The 16409-nt window shown below is 35.7% G+C and overlaps 1 protein-coding gene across 1 annotated transcript in view; it reads left to right on the top strand.

Annotated features, from left to right (window-relative positions):
* Positions 1-16409, top strand: part of AK9 (adenylate kinase 9) — a 64175-nt gene that overhangs the window by 38766 nt on the left and 9000 nt on the right. Inside the window, exons 19-29 of the mRNA XM_061989982.1 lie at positions 35-241; positions 1077-1201; positions 2179-2391; positions 3112-3378; positions 5478-5596; positions 7219-7438; positions 9795-9857; positions 10775-10981; positions 12086-12304; positions 14836-15049; positions 15985-16186. Of these exons, the coding sequence (XP_061845966.1) occupies positions 35-241; positions 1077-1201; positions 2179-2391; positions 3112-3378; positions 5478-5596; positions 7219-7438; positions 9795-9857; positions 10775-10981; positions 12086-12304; positions 14836-15049; positions 15985-16186 (2056 nt within the window). The remainder of the gene's footprint in view (positions 1-34; positions 242-1076; positions 1202-2178; positions 2392-3111; positions 3379-5477; positions 5597-7218; positions 7439-9794; positions 9858-10774; positions 10982-12085; positions 12305-14835; positions 15050-15984; positions 16187-16409) is intronic.

Below are 16409 nucleotides of genomic sequence, written 5' to 3'. Positions count from 1 at the left end.
AAGGAGCATTGCTTTCTATATATTTAATTTTCAGAAATCATACTACCTCAGTTTTCAGAGGATGACTTTCCAGATATACCAGAAATGGAAATAATGAAAAGGAAGATTGACCTTTTTATGCGTGACTGGCAAACAATCGAGTCAGAAATCAAGGAGTCATCTTCAGTTCAGATTGTCGTTTTAGAGATTGCTGAGCAAACTCCAGAAAGTCTACTTGATCAAACTGTGCTGGTTATGGAAAGTAAGTAATACTGTCTATGTGATTAACACTTAACCTACCAAGAGGGATTCTGGAGAGCTTGTGTGATGTTGAGAGGGTAGGTTATACAGAGTTCTGTATTATTCACATGAAGTGGGAACAGGACATGTTGTGTTCTGTGGATGAGCTGAGGAGCACACCAACAGCCTTTAAGACACAGGAAGAGTGGGGAATGTATTTGAAAAATATACATATGACTATACAAGTATGTGCATAACAGCTCCCTAAACATGGCAGTGCGTTTCTCCAGGTACTTGCTCTGTCTCTTCGTGTGAGGATATTGGTTTGAGAAATGGACAGATAAGAAAGGTTCCCTCAAAGAATCGTTGAAGTCAATGAGACTTTCATGATGTGTAATTCTAATTTACTCGGCTGCACGGACTGTGGTTCAAGACCAGATTTTTATACTATTCATATTAGCAAATTACCTTTATGCACTTGTGTGTTCAAATCTCTAGCAATTTTGAGTACTAGATAAATAATATACTTTTTCCCTAGCATTATAATCAAATATAATTTGACTGTTTTCCCCAATATGCATGAGTTCATGTAATACTGTTGTATTCCAAGTTCCCATTGCAAATACCAATTTACCTCAAACAAAAAACAGCCAGTAGTATTTCCATTTTTGGAAGAAGCAATATACTAATTCCTAGATTCGGGGAGAACATCTTGTTCTATGAGTAGGAGAAATGCAATATACAGTTTGCGTGACCTGCTTTCACGTGTTTGCTTACTTTTATGGATAAAGAGAATGTATTCTGGCATAGCCACATGAAAAATATTCAAACAAAAAAAACCACATTAACCTTTTCAGAACCTTTTAAATATCATGGTTGGGAATTATCTGCTGAAGACCTAGATGAGGAAGCAGAAGATCTGATTGCTGAAGAAGAAGATGAAGAAGAAGGAGTGGAAGAAGAGGAAAATGAAAATGAAGAAGTAAGCATGCTGTTTTTGTCTATTTATGCTTTTAATTTTAACTAATTTATTTTCAGTTTTAGCCTAACCCCAGAGAAGTCAAGATTTTGAACCTAATTTTGAATGATCCAGTTTCAACTTTCTTGCGTAATAAATATCAGCATATGCTTCAATAACACTTGCATTGTATTTCTGTGTTCTGGATGACATTATCTTTACTCCAGCAAGAAGCATAAATACCCCATGCTAATAGAGAAAATGAATGTACCTAGTTTTGCCAGATAGCAAAGAGGAGTTTTATTACAGAATCAAATGTAAACTTTTATTTCTATCAGCTGACTTTGATTCTATGAGCCATTACATAAACATCAGAAGATACAGAGTCTCCTAATGTGCAACCCTCTTGTTTTATCACATCTATTGATAGTCTTCAAACACCCACTTCAGTGAAGTTACACAGTTGCCTGTGTTTTCATTCTATATTGGAATAGTCCCATCCCAAAATGTAACAGTCTGGGATGTCCACATACTGTACAGGGTCAGTATTGAATAGATTTTTTAGAAATTGATTTTATTGGGTAAGTAATATGACTTCATAATACCATCCTTTGTTACCTTTTCTGAAGAAGAATATTTCAACACATTTAGAGGCAACAGAAAATTAGTTTCAAGAACAGGGCAGTAAAAGATTGATACAGATACTTCTGGCCTGATTTTGATCTTCAACAGATAACTATAATATTACAATTTCCAAGTTAAAATAGTCATTCTTTTCTCAATAATTCTCTCACTAAAATGAACAATTTGCTCGCTGACTCTGAATCTGAAAAGTATGTATTTTCATAGACATATTCAGTTTACGAACTATCTTAAGAATACCATTCTCATTTAATGCTCAGTTGATGTATTTGACATTACTTAATCTTATCTACTTGATGTATTTAATCTAAATGATCTACTGAATTAAAATAATTTTTGGAAAATTTTCATATTTTCAGGATGAAGAAAAAGCTAAGGAAAAGAAAAGGCACATGGGAGACACAAAACACTTTTGTCCAGTCAGTCTGAAAGAGAATTTTGTCCTTCACCCAGGAAACTCAGAACATGCAGCTAAATATCAAGAAAAAATTTATTACTTTTCAACTTCTAAGTACAGAGATATATTTTTGAAGAACCCTGAGGAATATGTGGCTCACAATGAACCAATACAAGTAAGAATCTTCAGAATCGTTTGTGGTGGTTTAGCTCTGGCTGGGTGCCAGATGCCCACCAACCTGTTCTGTCATTCCCCCTCCTAAACTGGACAGGGGAGACAGAAATATAACAAGAGGTCTGTGAGTGAGGTCACTCAGCAATTAGCATCATGGGCTAAGAGCAGGTAATAACATATTAAGATAACTATTTTCTGTTCAGATTTGTAACTGTTTCTTCTTGATTTTTTCTAGGCAACAATAAATACATCAGGCAAGTCCTTGAAACAAATAAAATACATTGCTTCCCTAGTGACTTTTTAGTGTATACTTAGATTAATGCATTCAATTAATGCTGCTTCAAATAGAGCAGAAAAGCAGATTATATAGTCTTACAATAATCATAAGATACAATTAACAAATCATACATATTGGGGATTTTTTGCTATCTTTAGCTCTTATTTTGTTTAATTGGAAGAAGGGTAAAATAAGGGAAGATTTGCGAGAATTGACTAATGAACTTTCCTTTTCACCTACTGGCATCAACTGGTATTTGTTTGGTATTTCCAGAGAGCAAGTGGTCTGTTAGAAACAGCAGTAGATAGCCTGGAAAAATCAAATTGCAAAATTATGTGGCTGGTTTTGATGTAGCTTTTATAATGATATTTTGGAAGTGAAAAACAGTAAGAAGTGCACTGTAGACTCCAAATTGTTACAAAATATTCCATTTTTTTCCTATAGGCTCCTCCTTTACGAGTGTTCTTACTTGGGGCTCACGGAGCAGGTAAAACTACTTGTGCACGACGCACAGCAGACAAATTAGGCATTTTCCATATTCAGTTTGAAGAATATCTACAGGAATTGATCTTACCCAAAACAAAAGTGAAAGTTGGACCCCATTTTGATGAGGAACCTGAAGAAGATGACACTGAAATGCCAATTCCATCCCCAGAACAAGAGGACGTCTCTCAGATGATGACTAAAACTGAGACTGAAAAAAGCAAACAGGTAATAGTCTGATCTTTTTTTATATCCATGCACAAAATAACCATTTTCAGATAAGAACAGGAATTTCCAATAAAGTCCTACCTTGATAAAAATCACTTATGTTAAATTATTTATTTAACGAAATTTGGAAATAGTAATTGTTGGCAGTGGTTTCTTATGAATGCCACAAACATTCTTCAAAACATTTCCAAGAATTATGTACAGAGGTTTTTCTACATAGTAGAAATAGATGCTAAATGGGGCAAAGGAAGGCAAACTGAGGGAAAAAAATGGTCAGGACAACAATGTGAAGATATGATTTCCTTCAGGTATTTTTAATATACAGGTTCAGTGTGCTGCATGTGCTGCAATTGCAGAGGAGTTTAGAAGTATTCACCAGCAGTGCTCTCTGCACTTTCTCAGGGCAAAAGAATATAATGACTGTACCAGCCCTTCAGTCTGATCATCCCTGGTAAAAAAATCAGAAATGGTGCTGGTAGAATAATTAATCAAGCATCGTTTTCAGAAAATAAGGGCTTTTTCTTAATCAGATTGAATACTGCTTCAAAATTGTTATATATTCTAAAACCCATCTCTTGCAGGTTATAATTTCCCTAAACATTTACATAAATGTTTATCAGGAGTGAGTTTTTTCTTATTAGACAGTGATATATTGGGCAAAAACAGACAAGGTTTCAAAGCATATTCATTCTTCTTTAGGCAGCAATGGATATGATAAAAGCCTTTGTTTTGTGGAGAAGTCTTAACACGGGTATGCAGCATATGAATATTTCAAAAATGCACAGTACAGAGAAATTGAAAATCTACTTCTAGACAATACAAATAAGGGTTTATCCAACTCTGAAAGCTTTAGGAAGAAATAAGTTTCTGCATCACATTCTAAGATCTTTCTTTTGTGTGTGTGCTCCTGATAACTGCCATGTTCTTTCAAGTTGCTAGTCATCAAAGTCCTTCAAAGGCTTCCTACTACAGGGTCTAAAGAAGCATTAGGAAGATGAGCACTCAATGGAAGCATAAACTTGTGAGGGATCTGAAGGGTAACAAGAAGAATTCCCACAGACCAATGACAGCAAAAGGAAGACCTAAAAAATAGAAGTCTGCTACAGAGTGGGGCAGGTGATCTTTTGATGAAAGACACTGAAAGGGCTGAGATGCTCAATGCCTTCTTTACCATGGTCTTCATAAGTAAAGTCCTGTCTGTGGGTGTCTAGGCCTCTGTCCCTAATAGGAAATGATTGGTAAAGAGCGGTAGTACTCACAGCAGAATAGGATCAGATTTGGGATTGTGTATGTAATCTGGACACGTACAAGTCAAGGGGATACATTTGCAGGTGCCAATGAAGCTGCCAAAGCTGCATTCAAGGCTGCCCTCTATTGTCTTGAAAAGCCGCGCAGGTCCCTGATAACTGGAAGGTAGTGTTCCTAATGAAATGGTACAAGAGCTGGTAATAGTGGAAACAAATGCTTCAACACAAACGGAATACAAATCAAAATCATGAATGTTAGAAGAACAATTCAGGTTTCCATCAGTTAAGTCTACGAAGAGGTTCTTTTGGCAAGCCAGTTTACAACTTGGTCATCACAGCCAAAAATCTTCTTTGTTTCTGACGGCATGACTAAGGCACAGCTAATGCCATTGCAGTTCAATTTAGAAACTAGTTCATTGGTCCATGCACAACACTGTAGAGGACAAGGTTATGGACTCCCTAAGCATTTCTCTGACTACCACCAGACTTAACTGACTATATTGTTTTTCACTGATCCATTTCCTCTCCAAATCAATTTAATTTCTATCATTCTCTTTTACTTTGATGCAAGACATGAAAAGAGTATCTATCAAAACTTAAGGCAAATGTCAGCTACCCAAAATGCATCATGTAGTACAGTGAAATGTGACAAATGAGTTTGTTTCAGACAATACCTTATGGAGCCAAAGACCAATAAATATGTTGGGTTGATTTTCTTTCTGTCTTTCCCCTTCCCTTCCCTTCCCTTCCCCTTCCCCTTCCCCTTCCCCTTCCCCTTCCCCTTCCTATCTGTCTGGTTTTCAGGCAGATTTGATGGAGTTTCTTTTCATTTTTTATGGATTTTCCCTAAAGGCAGTGGAGTTAACAGATGAGGAAGAAGCAATCAAGGCAAATCTCATGGATAATGAGGCACTGCCTCCCAGAGTCCTTGATAACATTGTTCCTGATTGGTGGAAGAAAGAGCCATTCCGGTAACTGTAATTAGAGTCTCTCTTTAATTACTCCTAGGAAGTATATAATCCATTGTGTCTGCAATCACAAATAACTGTTACAGAGATTATTTCAATGTTCTTGTACTTCATATGAATCATGACCTACCTCTTGGTCTTGAGTTTTTTGGCTCTATTTTGACGGCTATTTTGAGAGTAATATAATGTCTCATACACTCGACACAGGACTGGACAAAAGTACTTAGTTACTTGAATTGAATTCAATCTCCTGGATAGCCAGGTAGTTTTTGTGGCCTTACAGGATACATATGTAAATAAACCTTTTATGTTTTCAGGTAATTAATAAACATGGAGAGCTGGAATCCAGCTGTAACTGTTGATTTCCATATATTATAAATATAAAGCAAAGGCAAAGTATCAATGGTCTCCAAAATAACACAGAATCAGGTTATCATGTGCATTCATCACAATCTGCACTTCAGTGATGTTTCCACAACAGACTTGTTTTCATATCAGAAAGTACATCCATAACACTGGGATAAATGTGGATTATTGTTGCATAAATAAGACCATTGACTCCTAAATAACAAACTGGCTTTTCAGGATGCAGTTTCAGCAGGGAACATCACTTTTTCCCTGTCCTATCTACTCAATACATTTCCATCCAGATGACAGCTTCTTGCAGCTTGACTATTATTTGATTCCTAACAGTACGAGAATGCCTTTAAAAGAATAAATAAGATCCCACAGACAGGAGACAACATTCTTCTAGTGGTGCAAAAATAGGCAGATTGGTTCTAGGAAAAAAAGCAAAAACTTACCCAGCACTACACATAGTGTTGTGATATATTGTATAAATTCAGTTTCATCTGAGACTATGTAAGAGAAGAGAACTTTCATCACAATATATATTTCATGATTTATATCCTCCCCCAACTTTTTCCTACAACATCTAGGATGACCTGTTCTATCCACTCCCACTCCTTGAAGTTTCTTTGGTTTTTTGCAGCTTCACAATTTATTCTATAAAGGTCTAAAGTAATAAAGAGAAATATTAATTTATTATTAACACAGCACTTAGTTTTACAGAACTACTCATCTAATTTGAGATTGTAAGAACTCCAACAGGCCATAGATCTTTCCGGACATATCTCACCTGTTTTTAATATCTGCAGGAAAGGAAATACAAGTCATGCTGAGTGACAAAATTGTCATCCTATACTAGAGAAGAGATTGTTAGACATTCTGAAAAAAAAATGTCAAGGCAACAAGCTTTCTTTTACAGATGTTACCAAAATAATGTTTGGAGAACCTTCTATTTTTTTGAGAACAGTGGCTAAGAATTACTGCTTTTAGAGTCATACAAGCAATACTGAGGACACATTTATTTTGTTTTTCTAAAGTTGTTTTTAAATAATTCATCTCTGCACATTAAAACCTGAGAAGAAATACATTTATTAGTACACCAATTAAAATATATAGTGAAGTATCAGTTTTACACTGTCAAAAGATAAGTGAAAGTATTTTTTTAAGTTTACTTTTAACATAAAAATTTAATAAAGGAGTTTAAAAAAAATTTAATTGCATTTTCACTGTGTTGCACTTACTACATTGTGTAATGGTAAATCTCGCTTTCCAATGAGATCCGTAGGATTTATACTGGATGGTTTCCCTCGTACTTCAGATGAAGCCCAGTACTTGTCAGAACGAGGACTCTGTCCTGACGTTGCAGTTTATATTCAAGTAGAAGAAAATGATGTTCTTGACCGTCTTTTTCCTCCACGTCTCAAAAATTGGAAGGAGAGGCAGTATAAAAAAAAGGAACATAAAAAGAAATTGAAAGACCTGAAAGCAAAAATAAGGGTGAGTTTTCAGTCCTGACTACTTTCTCCAGTTTCAGCAGAAGTCTGAACACAGATTCTAAAACTCCCATAGCAGTGAAAGGCATACAGAGAAACAGATATGAGAACCAGGAGACAGCCCCACACAGTCACACCATTCCTAGATTTACCATAGGAGTGAAAAAGAATTTAGGGCTCCTTTCCTTCTAAGTGCAATTAAGTCATGCAGGAGTTTAGATGTCTATAGCCCAAGAAAAGTAGTTGTGCTAGCAGACAACTGGCAGTCTGACAGAATGCCAGAAGTCTGGAAAGCCCTGGACAACAGGCACCTAGATGGACAGAGTAAATATTTTGCGGAGTCTATTTCCTTGGAGGTCTTCAAGACCTGTCTGGACACGTTTCTATGCGATCTGATGTAGGAGGACCTGCTTCTGCAGGGGAGTTGGACTAGATGATCTCTAAAGGTCCCTTCCAACCCCTACCATTCAATGATTCTATGAATATGAGCATATAAAATCAAATACACAAAAATCTTCTTTCATGCACCGTACTGTTGCTGCATCCCAGATTCCTTGAGCATGAGCTGTTGAGGTCATCCGTATCTCCCGTAGGCTGACCTTGCAGGTACTGTACAGTGTATATGTCTGTTTCTAGCTATGATACTCTGCAGAGAAATATAATAGCAATAAGCTACACTCTCAGTGCTGCTGCAGCTGCACGGTCTTGCATTTGAACAAAGCTGTACCTGCTACTGAGCAGGCTACAATTTACTTGAAGTAACCTGAATACTATGATTTACAATCAACACATGCAATATATTCAGGGTTCCTAACTTTCTATAAAAGTGAGATAAAGTACTTCACATGTACTAACAGAAAAAGTGTGAGCATAATTTACTACAGAGCAGCTGACACATAGGAAGTTAGTGCGATGGAATTTGGGCAACATACAATACCAGTAAGTTTTCTGAACTGCTTGTGCCAGTCTCTGAGAATGCAAATAGTCTAGAAGAGTTAAACAATTTTTTCAATTTAGTCCTTCCTCATACAAGCTGGAAATTTTGCTTGAAAAGCTTCAATCTAGTGACTAGCCTACATTGCTGTTCAAAGCTCACCCTGTAAGCAATTATGATTCAAGTGACAAATACCTGTGCTACAAATCCAGTGTCCAAACTTCTAATGAACAATGTAGACATCTACATGGCTTCTGATGACAACGGAAAATTACAGGTTTCTATTTAAAACACATACACAAGAGAGAGATACAATTTGATAAAGATATTAAGACTTAAGGAAAGATCAGAAATCAGGATTTTCTGAACAATAGTAATTTGATATTTTTGCTTATGTGTATTGCAATATAGTTTTGTTATTCATTGCGTATTTTTCCACAGCATCCGGTTGGTGAGCAAGTCTGAGTGTGCTGTGAGAATACAGCATTGTTGGGTGTACTGTTATATCTTCTTTTGTTACTAGAGCTGGAGGACATAGAGAATCTGAGAAAAGCAAACAGATCAGCTGAATACTATCCTAGAGTTTCTTTCTCCACTGAAAGAAGCTGGCAACAGGACACTGGGAACAAGGAGTATACCTGCAATGCAGTGGAGTTCAGGAACACCAGAGTTTAGTCACAAGAGTAGTGAAAATCAATCTGTGCAGACTTTCTTGCTGCTCTGCTTAAAATGCTCTGGTATCCACATCATTTCACTTAGAGTTAACATTGATATCTAAAATTTCACTATTGCCTGCCTGTTGACATACTCAGGTTTTCTGATCTCAGTTCAGGTGACAGCATTACAGTGGGCAAGAACAATAATTACAAGTGGAATCCCCATAAACCCCACTGGCCTTAAGTAGACTGTTTTTGCTTATTATTTCTGGGTCAGAATTTAGCCAGCAAGTGTTTTACATGTATCTACTGAGCATGCATGGGGGACTATATTTCAAATGCTTATAACTTGGTTGAAATTGGACAGTTTTAAGCAGGCATAGGGAACAGTACACATTTAATACTATGCTCAATCACCCCTTTGCCAAATGCCAGAAATTGCCTATAAGTTTAGAAGCTCTGCAACTTAGCAATAAAAATAGTATAATATTTTCAGTGTGATCAGAATCACACAGATCAGTCTTCCCCCCAATCTCAATCTGAGAAATTGCAAAGTTAGTTTTACTAAAATTTACAAGCTAGTTACTTAGTAGACAGGTATACCTAGTCTGCAAAATTTCAAGCTGCACAGATAATATTTTTTTATTAGAAACAAATAGAAATAGTTTTATGGTGAGAAGAACAACATTAATGCTAAATCACCAATACTAAGAGGAGAGCTTTTATCAGGAAATGCCATTGGTCTTCATACATTTTTTTTCACTTAACAGGGTGAGCAGATTGCTAGAAGAAGAGAAGAACTTCTAGCAGAACGAAAACAAAAGAAACAGGAGGTAAGAAAAGCTTATAAGAAAGATTTTAAATAGAAGTGTTTACATTCCTATATTAGAAATTTCCAGAGGTTTTAGTCACAGAGTTTTCAGGGCAATGTGGAATAGTAAAAACATGATAGACTGTCAGGAACTTTAACTTTCAAAAATAATCTGAAATGATGTTTATATTGTTTTAGAAACATTAACTCATTAACACAAAAAACAAATTTAAAAGAATTCTCAATATGTGCTCCAGTTCAGCAAAATACTTCTGCATGTGTTTAATGCATCTAATTTCTAAGCATAAGAGTAGCCCCGCTAATTGCAATGCCCTGCTAATTGCAATTAGGCAAGTGTTTTAGGTACCCTGTCAAATCCATGGTAAATCCAGAAAAGGACTGTACTAGGATTTTTGCTCAAACTCAGTTACATAATATATTTATAAATGCATTAATGTACTACTTGAACCACTTGTCTGCTCATGAAATTGTCAGCTACACCTTTCAGCTAACATGCTTGTTTATAACAAATTCCTTCCAAACCACAACAGTGTGTATGAAAAAAATACTCCTCTTACCCAAACTGCAGTGTAGCACTTCATTTTTTTAAGAACTCTCACAACTGTTCTTTCTGTGGCAAAGGGATTGGACTAGATGATCTTTCGAGGTCCCTTCCAATCCTTAAGATGCTGTGATTCTGTGAACTGATACAATGCTTCACTGTATGCACAATAAAAAATACTTCTGTATTTTATTCTGAACTGTGATTCTAGGTTTTAGTACATTTTTGTTTACAGTAAAAGATGCCCCAAAAGATGCCCCAATGAGGATTCATTTAATTAATGTTCTTTTCTAATTAAAAAGAGATAAGAATACCATATATTCCTTCAAAGCTTCTGTATCATAGACATGAAACAGCAAAACCTTATACCTTTATAGGCTTTAGCAAATAAGGAATATTATGAAACCACTGAAGAGGAAGATGAGAACGAAAATGAAGATGTTGAAGCTTTACTTCAAGAAGAGTTTTTAGAAGAAGAGGAAGAAGAGTCTGAAGAAGAACAGGAGAGTGATGCTGTTGATCGAATGCAAAATGAAATCGCAGAAAGATTTGATTCAGAAATAGTCGCTTTGCAAGGTGTACAGGTACCTCCACTACTTACTTTGTTAAATTACATGTTCACATGATGCAAGAAGTGTTTTCAGTTTTATTTGTCAAATTCAAAACTTATAGGGCATAAAAAATTGGGCTACTGTACTCATGATCTAAATATGTGAGCAAGAAGAAGGCTGTAGTAAGATGGTACTTACTTTAAGAAGTGTAAATTCTAAGACTAATATTGGGGGGAGAAAAACAAAGGAAACTTTTGGGTTTCCTCCTCCAGTCTTGAGGTCCTTATCCTTTTTTGACAGTTCAGTTGATGCAGAGAACCAAACTAGATAGTCATAAATATATGAACAGTATTTCAAAATAATTTCAAAGGCAAAATTCTTATTAGACAGCTCTAATTTTTTATACAGTTCTTAGTAACAGAAATCAGTGCAATTACCTATGGTGAGGTAACTTCATCTAACTTTATATATCTACAGTGTTAATGACTGTATCTAAGGCAATAGATTGGTGGCATTTATTTACTGGCACTAAGGTTCTTACTTCAGAAGGGAACTAATAAAGATTTGGTAGAAATTCTATTCACTGTCCAGAGAGAAGGTTTACAGAAGCAGATAGCTAAGATGTACATCTAAGATTTGCAAAATGAATCTAACCCTTACCACCACCATAAGTGGTGATGACATTGATACACACTAGCACTTGTAGAAGTTTTGGATTGCTAGAAGAAACTCTGGAGAAAATTGATTGTTTCTATACATTGCTTGAATAAGCTGGGAAATAATAAATCACCAGAGCCTGCCTAAACTGTTTGGAGTAAGGAAAGAATGCTGTTTGATTATTTTTACAGAAAAGATACTACTCAAGCTTTAGCTTTATCATAGTAGATTCCTCAAAGTTAACTGTCAGATTATCCTCTTTTTTTAAACAAATAGTGTGATACTCAATATAGGTTGAGTGGTTTAAACTTCAATGGGCAGGAAGACCAATTCTCATCTGAAATCAAATTTTGCTGATATAAGGTATCTGAAGAGATGCTCAAGAAATCCTTGCTAGTTCACAGAAAATCTTTGTGTCAGCCATCATTACAAATCTTATTATGTTTATGATTCTAATATTACGTTTTCATTCATCACCAGGAAGAACTTGAGAAATTGTTAATACCACAAATTGAAATCAATGGAGGACGGAAGCCTCACATCGTATGCTACCAAATCTATAGCAAGCTCAGTGACCTAATGGAAAATCGTGGAAGCATTTTTGAGAAATGTTACCCAATAAGTTTGCCACTTGCACATAAGATGTTAGTTTACTCCTATAAATTTTCAAGTTCTTTTGGTCAATGGGATCCAATCAAGGTAATGTTCTCCAATAGCTGAAGAATATTTTCAAGAAGTAATAGCTTTTCTAAACGTATTACGCATAAAAATACTACAAGACAGTAGCAACTAATACCAGAAATATTTAGTTAAAACTATGCTACTGAATCAAAACTACACTACTGAATATACACAAAATACAGCAAGCATTGATAATAAAAGATGTTAGTCTTGTTACTGTTGCAGCTAAGACTGAGAGGCGTTTGGTAAAATCTGTTGCATTAGCATTGATGGCAAAATGAAGGGTGGCACTAAACCAGACAGAAATGCCTAATTCTTGGTGATACACAAGGCACAGGAAAACCATCTAGAAGCAGTGAAAATGAACTGAAAAAATTTGAGGTTTGGATTTGTAAGAATTGAAGTGCAACCAATTTAATTCCATAGTATTTTACTAGAGATCTGTAAAGTCAAGGTCAGAAAGAGCTCAGATCTATACCCAAAAGTGGGCTGATACAGTTTTATAGGTAGCAAGTGAAATGTTGGCAGGTGAATTTTCGGTTTTAATGCTAGAAATAAAAGCAGGCAGACGTGGGAATAAATCAGAAATAAAAACCGAGAATTGATTAAAAAACAAAAAAACAGTGAACAAGATACAGAAACCAGGAATTTCCTGAAGGAAACATCCTTTAGGCTTCACTGTATTATGCTATTTAATCAGGTAACTTTGATTCCCTTTTGTATAGTCATCATGTTGGGTCTTCACCTGTTTTAGATCACTTTTATCTTACTTTAACCTTGTCGTTATATTGTATATATATTATATATATGTAAAATTATATACAGATCAACTCTTATTACAGCTTTATATAATCAAAATACTTAAAATGTTTTAGGATCAGAATTGCATTTTCCATGGGCACATAAAGTTGGCATCTAATAATCTAGGGACATATTAATGGAAGAAGATATTTCTTCCCTTCTGTCATTTCCAATTACTGAACCCCAGCTTATATATATAATTCTTATTAGTCCCTACGTGGTAGACCTTGCACTTTGTTGTGTTAGATTGCACTACATTTTTGTCATTCTGTTTCTCCAGTTTGTGTGTTTATGCTCAATACTTGTTTTTTACTAATCAAAAAATACAATTTAGTTAGAAGAAAGAAGTAATTCTATTAGAATCAGAGTGGAGTGGTGACAGTGGAAATATACATACTGACAATAATGAAAGGGAAATAGGAGAATTTTGAGGGTATTTTAGGATACTATAGAAAGAATGAAATTGATTACGAACTGGAAGGTTTTTTTGTAGAAAGATAGATAAGAGTGTATGCCCATTACTTTTAGATTAAATGGAGAGGAAAGTATTTATGCCATTGGTTAGATAAGCAGAGAATAAAAATTATAAGTTAAGGGAGAAATGGGAGCAGATATACAGAAGAACAGACTCCTGGAATCTTAGAAATTGAGGGCAAGCACCCTGAAATGACTTGATGCAGTAATAAGAACCTAAGAATCAGAGAATGATCTGGCAAGGTAATGCCATGCAGTAGAACAATCCCATCTCTTACTGTAACAACCAGATCAAATTATCCACATACTTACTGACTCATTCAAAGAATACCAATAGATTTGTGAGGTGTGATTTCCCTCTACAAGAAGCTGAGTTGGCTCTTACCCATTATTTCATATGTACACCTGTAACTACTGGTCTTTTTCCTTAATATATTTCAATTTGCTCAATAGAGGGTCAGATTTACTGGACTGTCTTCCATGAGGCCTCTTCAAAAAATGATCGCTTTCCCTACCTTCCTTTTTTGTGGAAGGAAGGCCAACATGAACAATAGGTTATATATTATATATTCGTCAGTACCAACTGCACTTCTGAGTCTCCTCAGATCTGTCAAGTGAATGCCATCTTGTCTGGGCAATTTTTTTCTATAGATGTCTAACAGTTTTAGAACAGTTTGTTCTAAAGCATCTTTTATTGACACTTTAAGGCAGCTCCTCCAAGGAGGGCTGCAATAGGGACATGACCAAGTTCTTCCATAGTGAACAACAGCCCAGGTTTTTTTACTTACCTTGAGGTTTAAACTTCACCATAATATAAGTATTTTTAGTGTTTTGTGTTCTTCATTTGTGCATGACTTCTGCTGAATACAGTATTCTCAATGTATCTTCTACTGTTAAGCATGTTTTAATTCACAGAGGAATAAAGTTATTGTCTTTATTCCTTGAAAATTAAGAAAAAAAGTATTGTTACACTTCTCTGGCTACACTCTTTTGATGGACAGAAAGTGTTATGGTACCACCTGCTGGAAACAGTGAATATTCTTTTTGTCTTTGATGTTTACTTCATCTTTCTGTACAAGAAATGTATATGTATGGGAGTTCCTCAGACTCAGACAAAATATGATGTTCATACATATGAATTTCAGCATACTTTGATGGTCTGTTTCATGTGGTTGGTACTCCTCTACCTGCATATAAAGCCACTTCTGTAGGACGAAGGGAGAGGAGGTTGTGTCAAACCTAATGAACTGCTTCCCATTTTCTATATGCTACAGCTAAGTGAAGGAGATGTAATCAAGCCACAACAAAGCCAGGAAAACACAGTCTTTCCTGTGATCCATCGACAATATATTTATTTCTTTTCAAGTAAGGAAAACAAAGAAACTTTCATGAAAAATCCCATCAAATATATTCGTCAACCAAAACCTAAACCAGCTGTGCCCGTTAAGATTGCAATCGTGGGACCTCCAAAATCTGGAAAGACTACAGGTAGGAGCCACTAGTATCTATAAAACACAAGTTCACCTAATGACTGAAGCTGTATCTGACATTACTGCTATTAAAAAATCGGAACTGTTAATATTATTGGTCTTTCTGCTTTTCTTGCTGAACATAGAATCTTTTAGTTACATTCTTTTCATATGTTCTCATAATTATGCATTATCCATCTGAATTTTATCCCAGCTTCTTAAGAAGTTGGTGACCTAGACTGGTACTTGGGAAATCCAGACTTAAGCTATCCCTTGTCTTATTTCTGATCATTTTCTAATTGTTTCTTATTTCTTTCAGTCAATATGATCTAATGCGTAATGAAGACATATTATTAGGATCAAAGACTAGAAAAAGGACCAGAACCCAAAACTCCATACTTCCCAGTCTGTTTCCAAATTTCTAGATTAATAAGAAACAAGATTTCTGTCTTTCTCCCCTTTCCTTCTCTCTCCATGACTTTCAATCCACAGGTCTTGCCTTTGGAGAAGAAGGAAATTCAGCTTGCACCATAGCTTAATGATTAGAATAAAGTATTAGAAAGAGAAGAAACAAGTTCAAATTACCTCATATTGAGGAGGAAATTTTAACATTCTTTCCCTTTTCCTGACTAAATGATCTAACTGTGAGACTGCTCTTTAAAAGGAGCAGCAGTGGAAGCAAATTTTCTAAGATACTTTGGAATAATAATGACTATTGCTGCTGAGTTTTCTCCTGAATTGAACACTTAGTATGAAGGGCATGTACTGCAGATCTGCAAAGGTTTGGGCCCTTTGGAGGCCAAAACAGGGCCAGGTACCCACTTACTGAGATTATACATTGGAAATGACTCAGGGAATGAGCTGAGCAATCAGCTTCCAAGACTACGGACATAGTTTAACAGACTGCTGTGTTGCTTACCTAATGTCACCTATTGAAATCAAAATGTTTTGCAGTTGCCAAGAAATTTGCAAGTGTATATGGTTTACTGCACCTGAGTATGGGAAATGCCATCCGGCTAGTATTAAATGAACAGCCAGAGAGTGAACTGGCACTTATGTTAAAGCAGCATCTTCACAAGGGACTGACCGTACCTGATGAACTGGCCATCCAGGCTCTAGATGTGGCTCTGATGAATCACGTGTGTAATACCACTGGGTAAGAATCTTGTTAGGGTTTCAGGTTTTTTTTTTTCAAGACATGCCAATCCTTTCATAGGCAATGATTCCCATGTTATCACTGTAAATTTCACTAAAACACGTCAGTGGTTTATGCATCAAGAAGATAGTCCGTACAAAATGAACTTCTTCACATTACTCTGGGAAAATAGACTGAAGCACGATTTTCTGCAGTTTTCAAGTAAGTATATTCCAGTAAATCC

The sequence above is a fragment of the Colius striatus genome, chromosome 2, assembly GCF_028858725.1.
Source record: "Colius striatus isolate bColStr4 chromosome 2, bColStr4.1.hap1, whole genome shotgun sequence".
Classification (NCBI taxonomy): domain Eukaryota; kingdom Metazoa; phylum Chordata; class Aves; order Coliiformes; family Coliidae; genus Colius; species Colius striatus.
The sequence above is the reverse complement of the archived record's forward strand: the minus strand, read 5'-3'. Positions and strand labels throughout refer to the sequence as shown.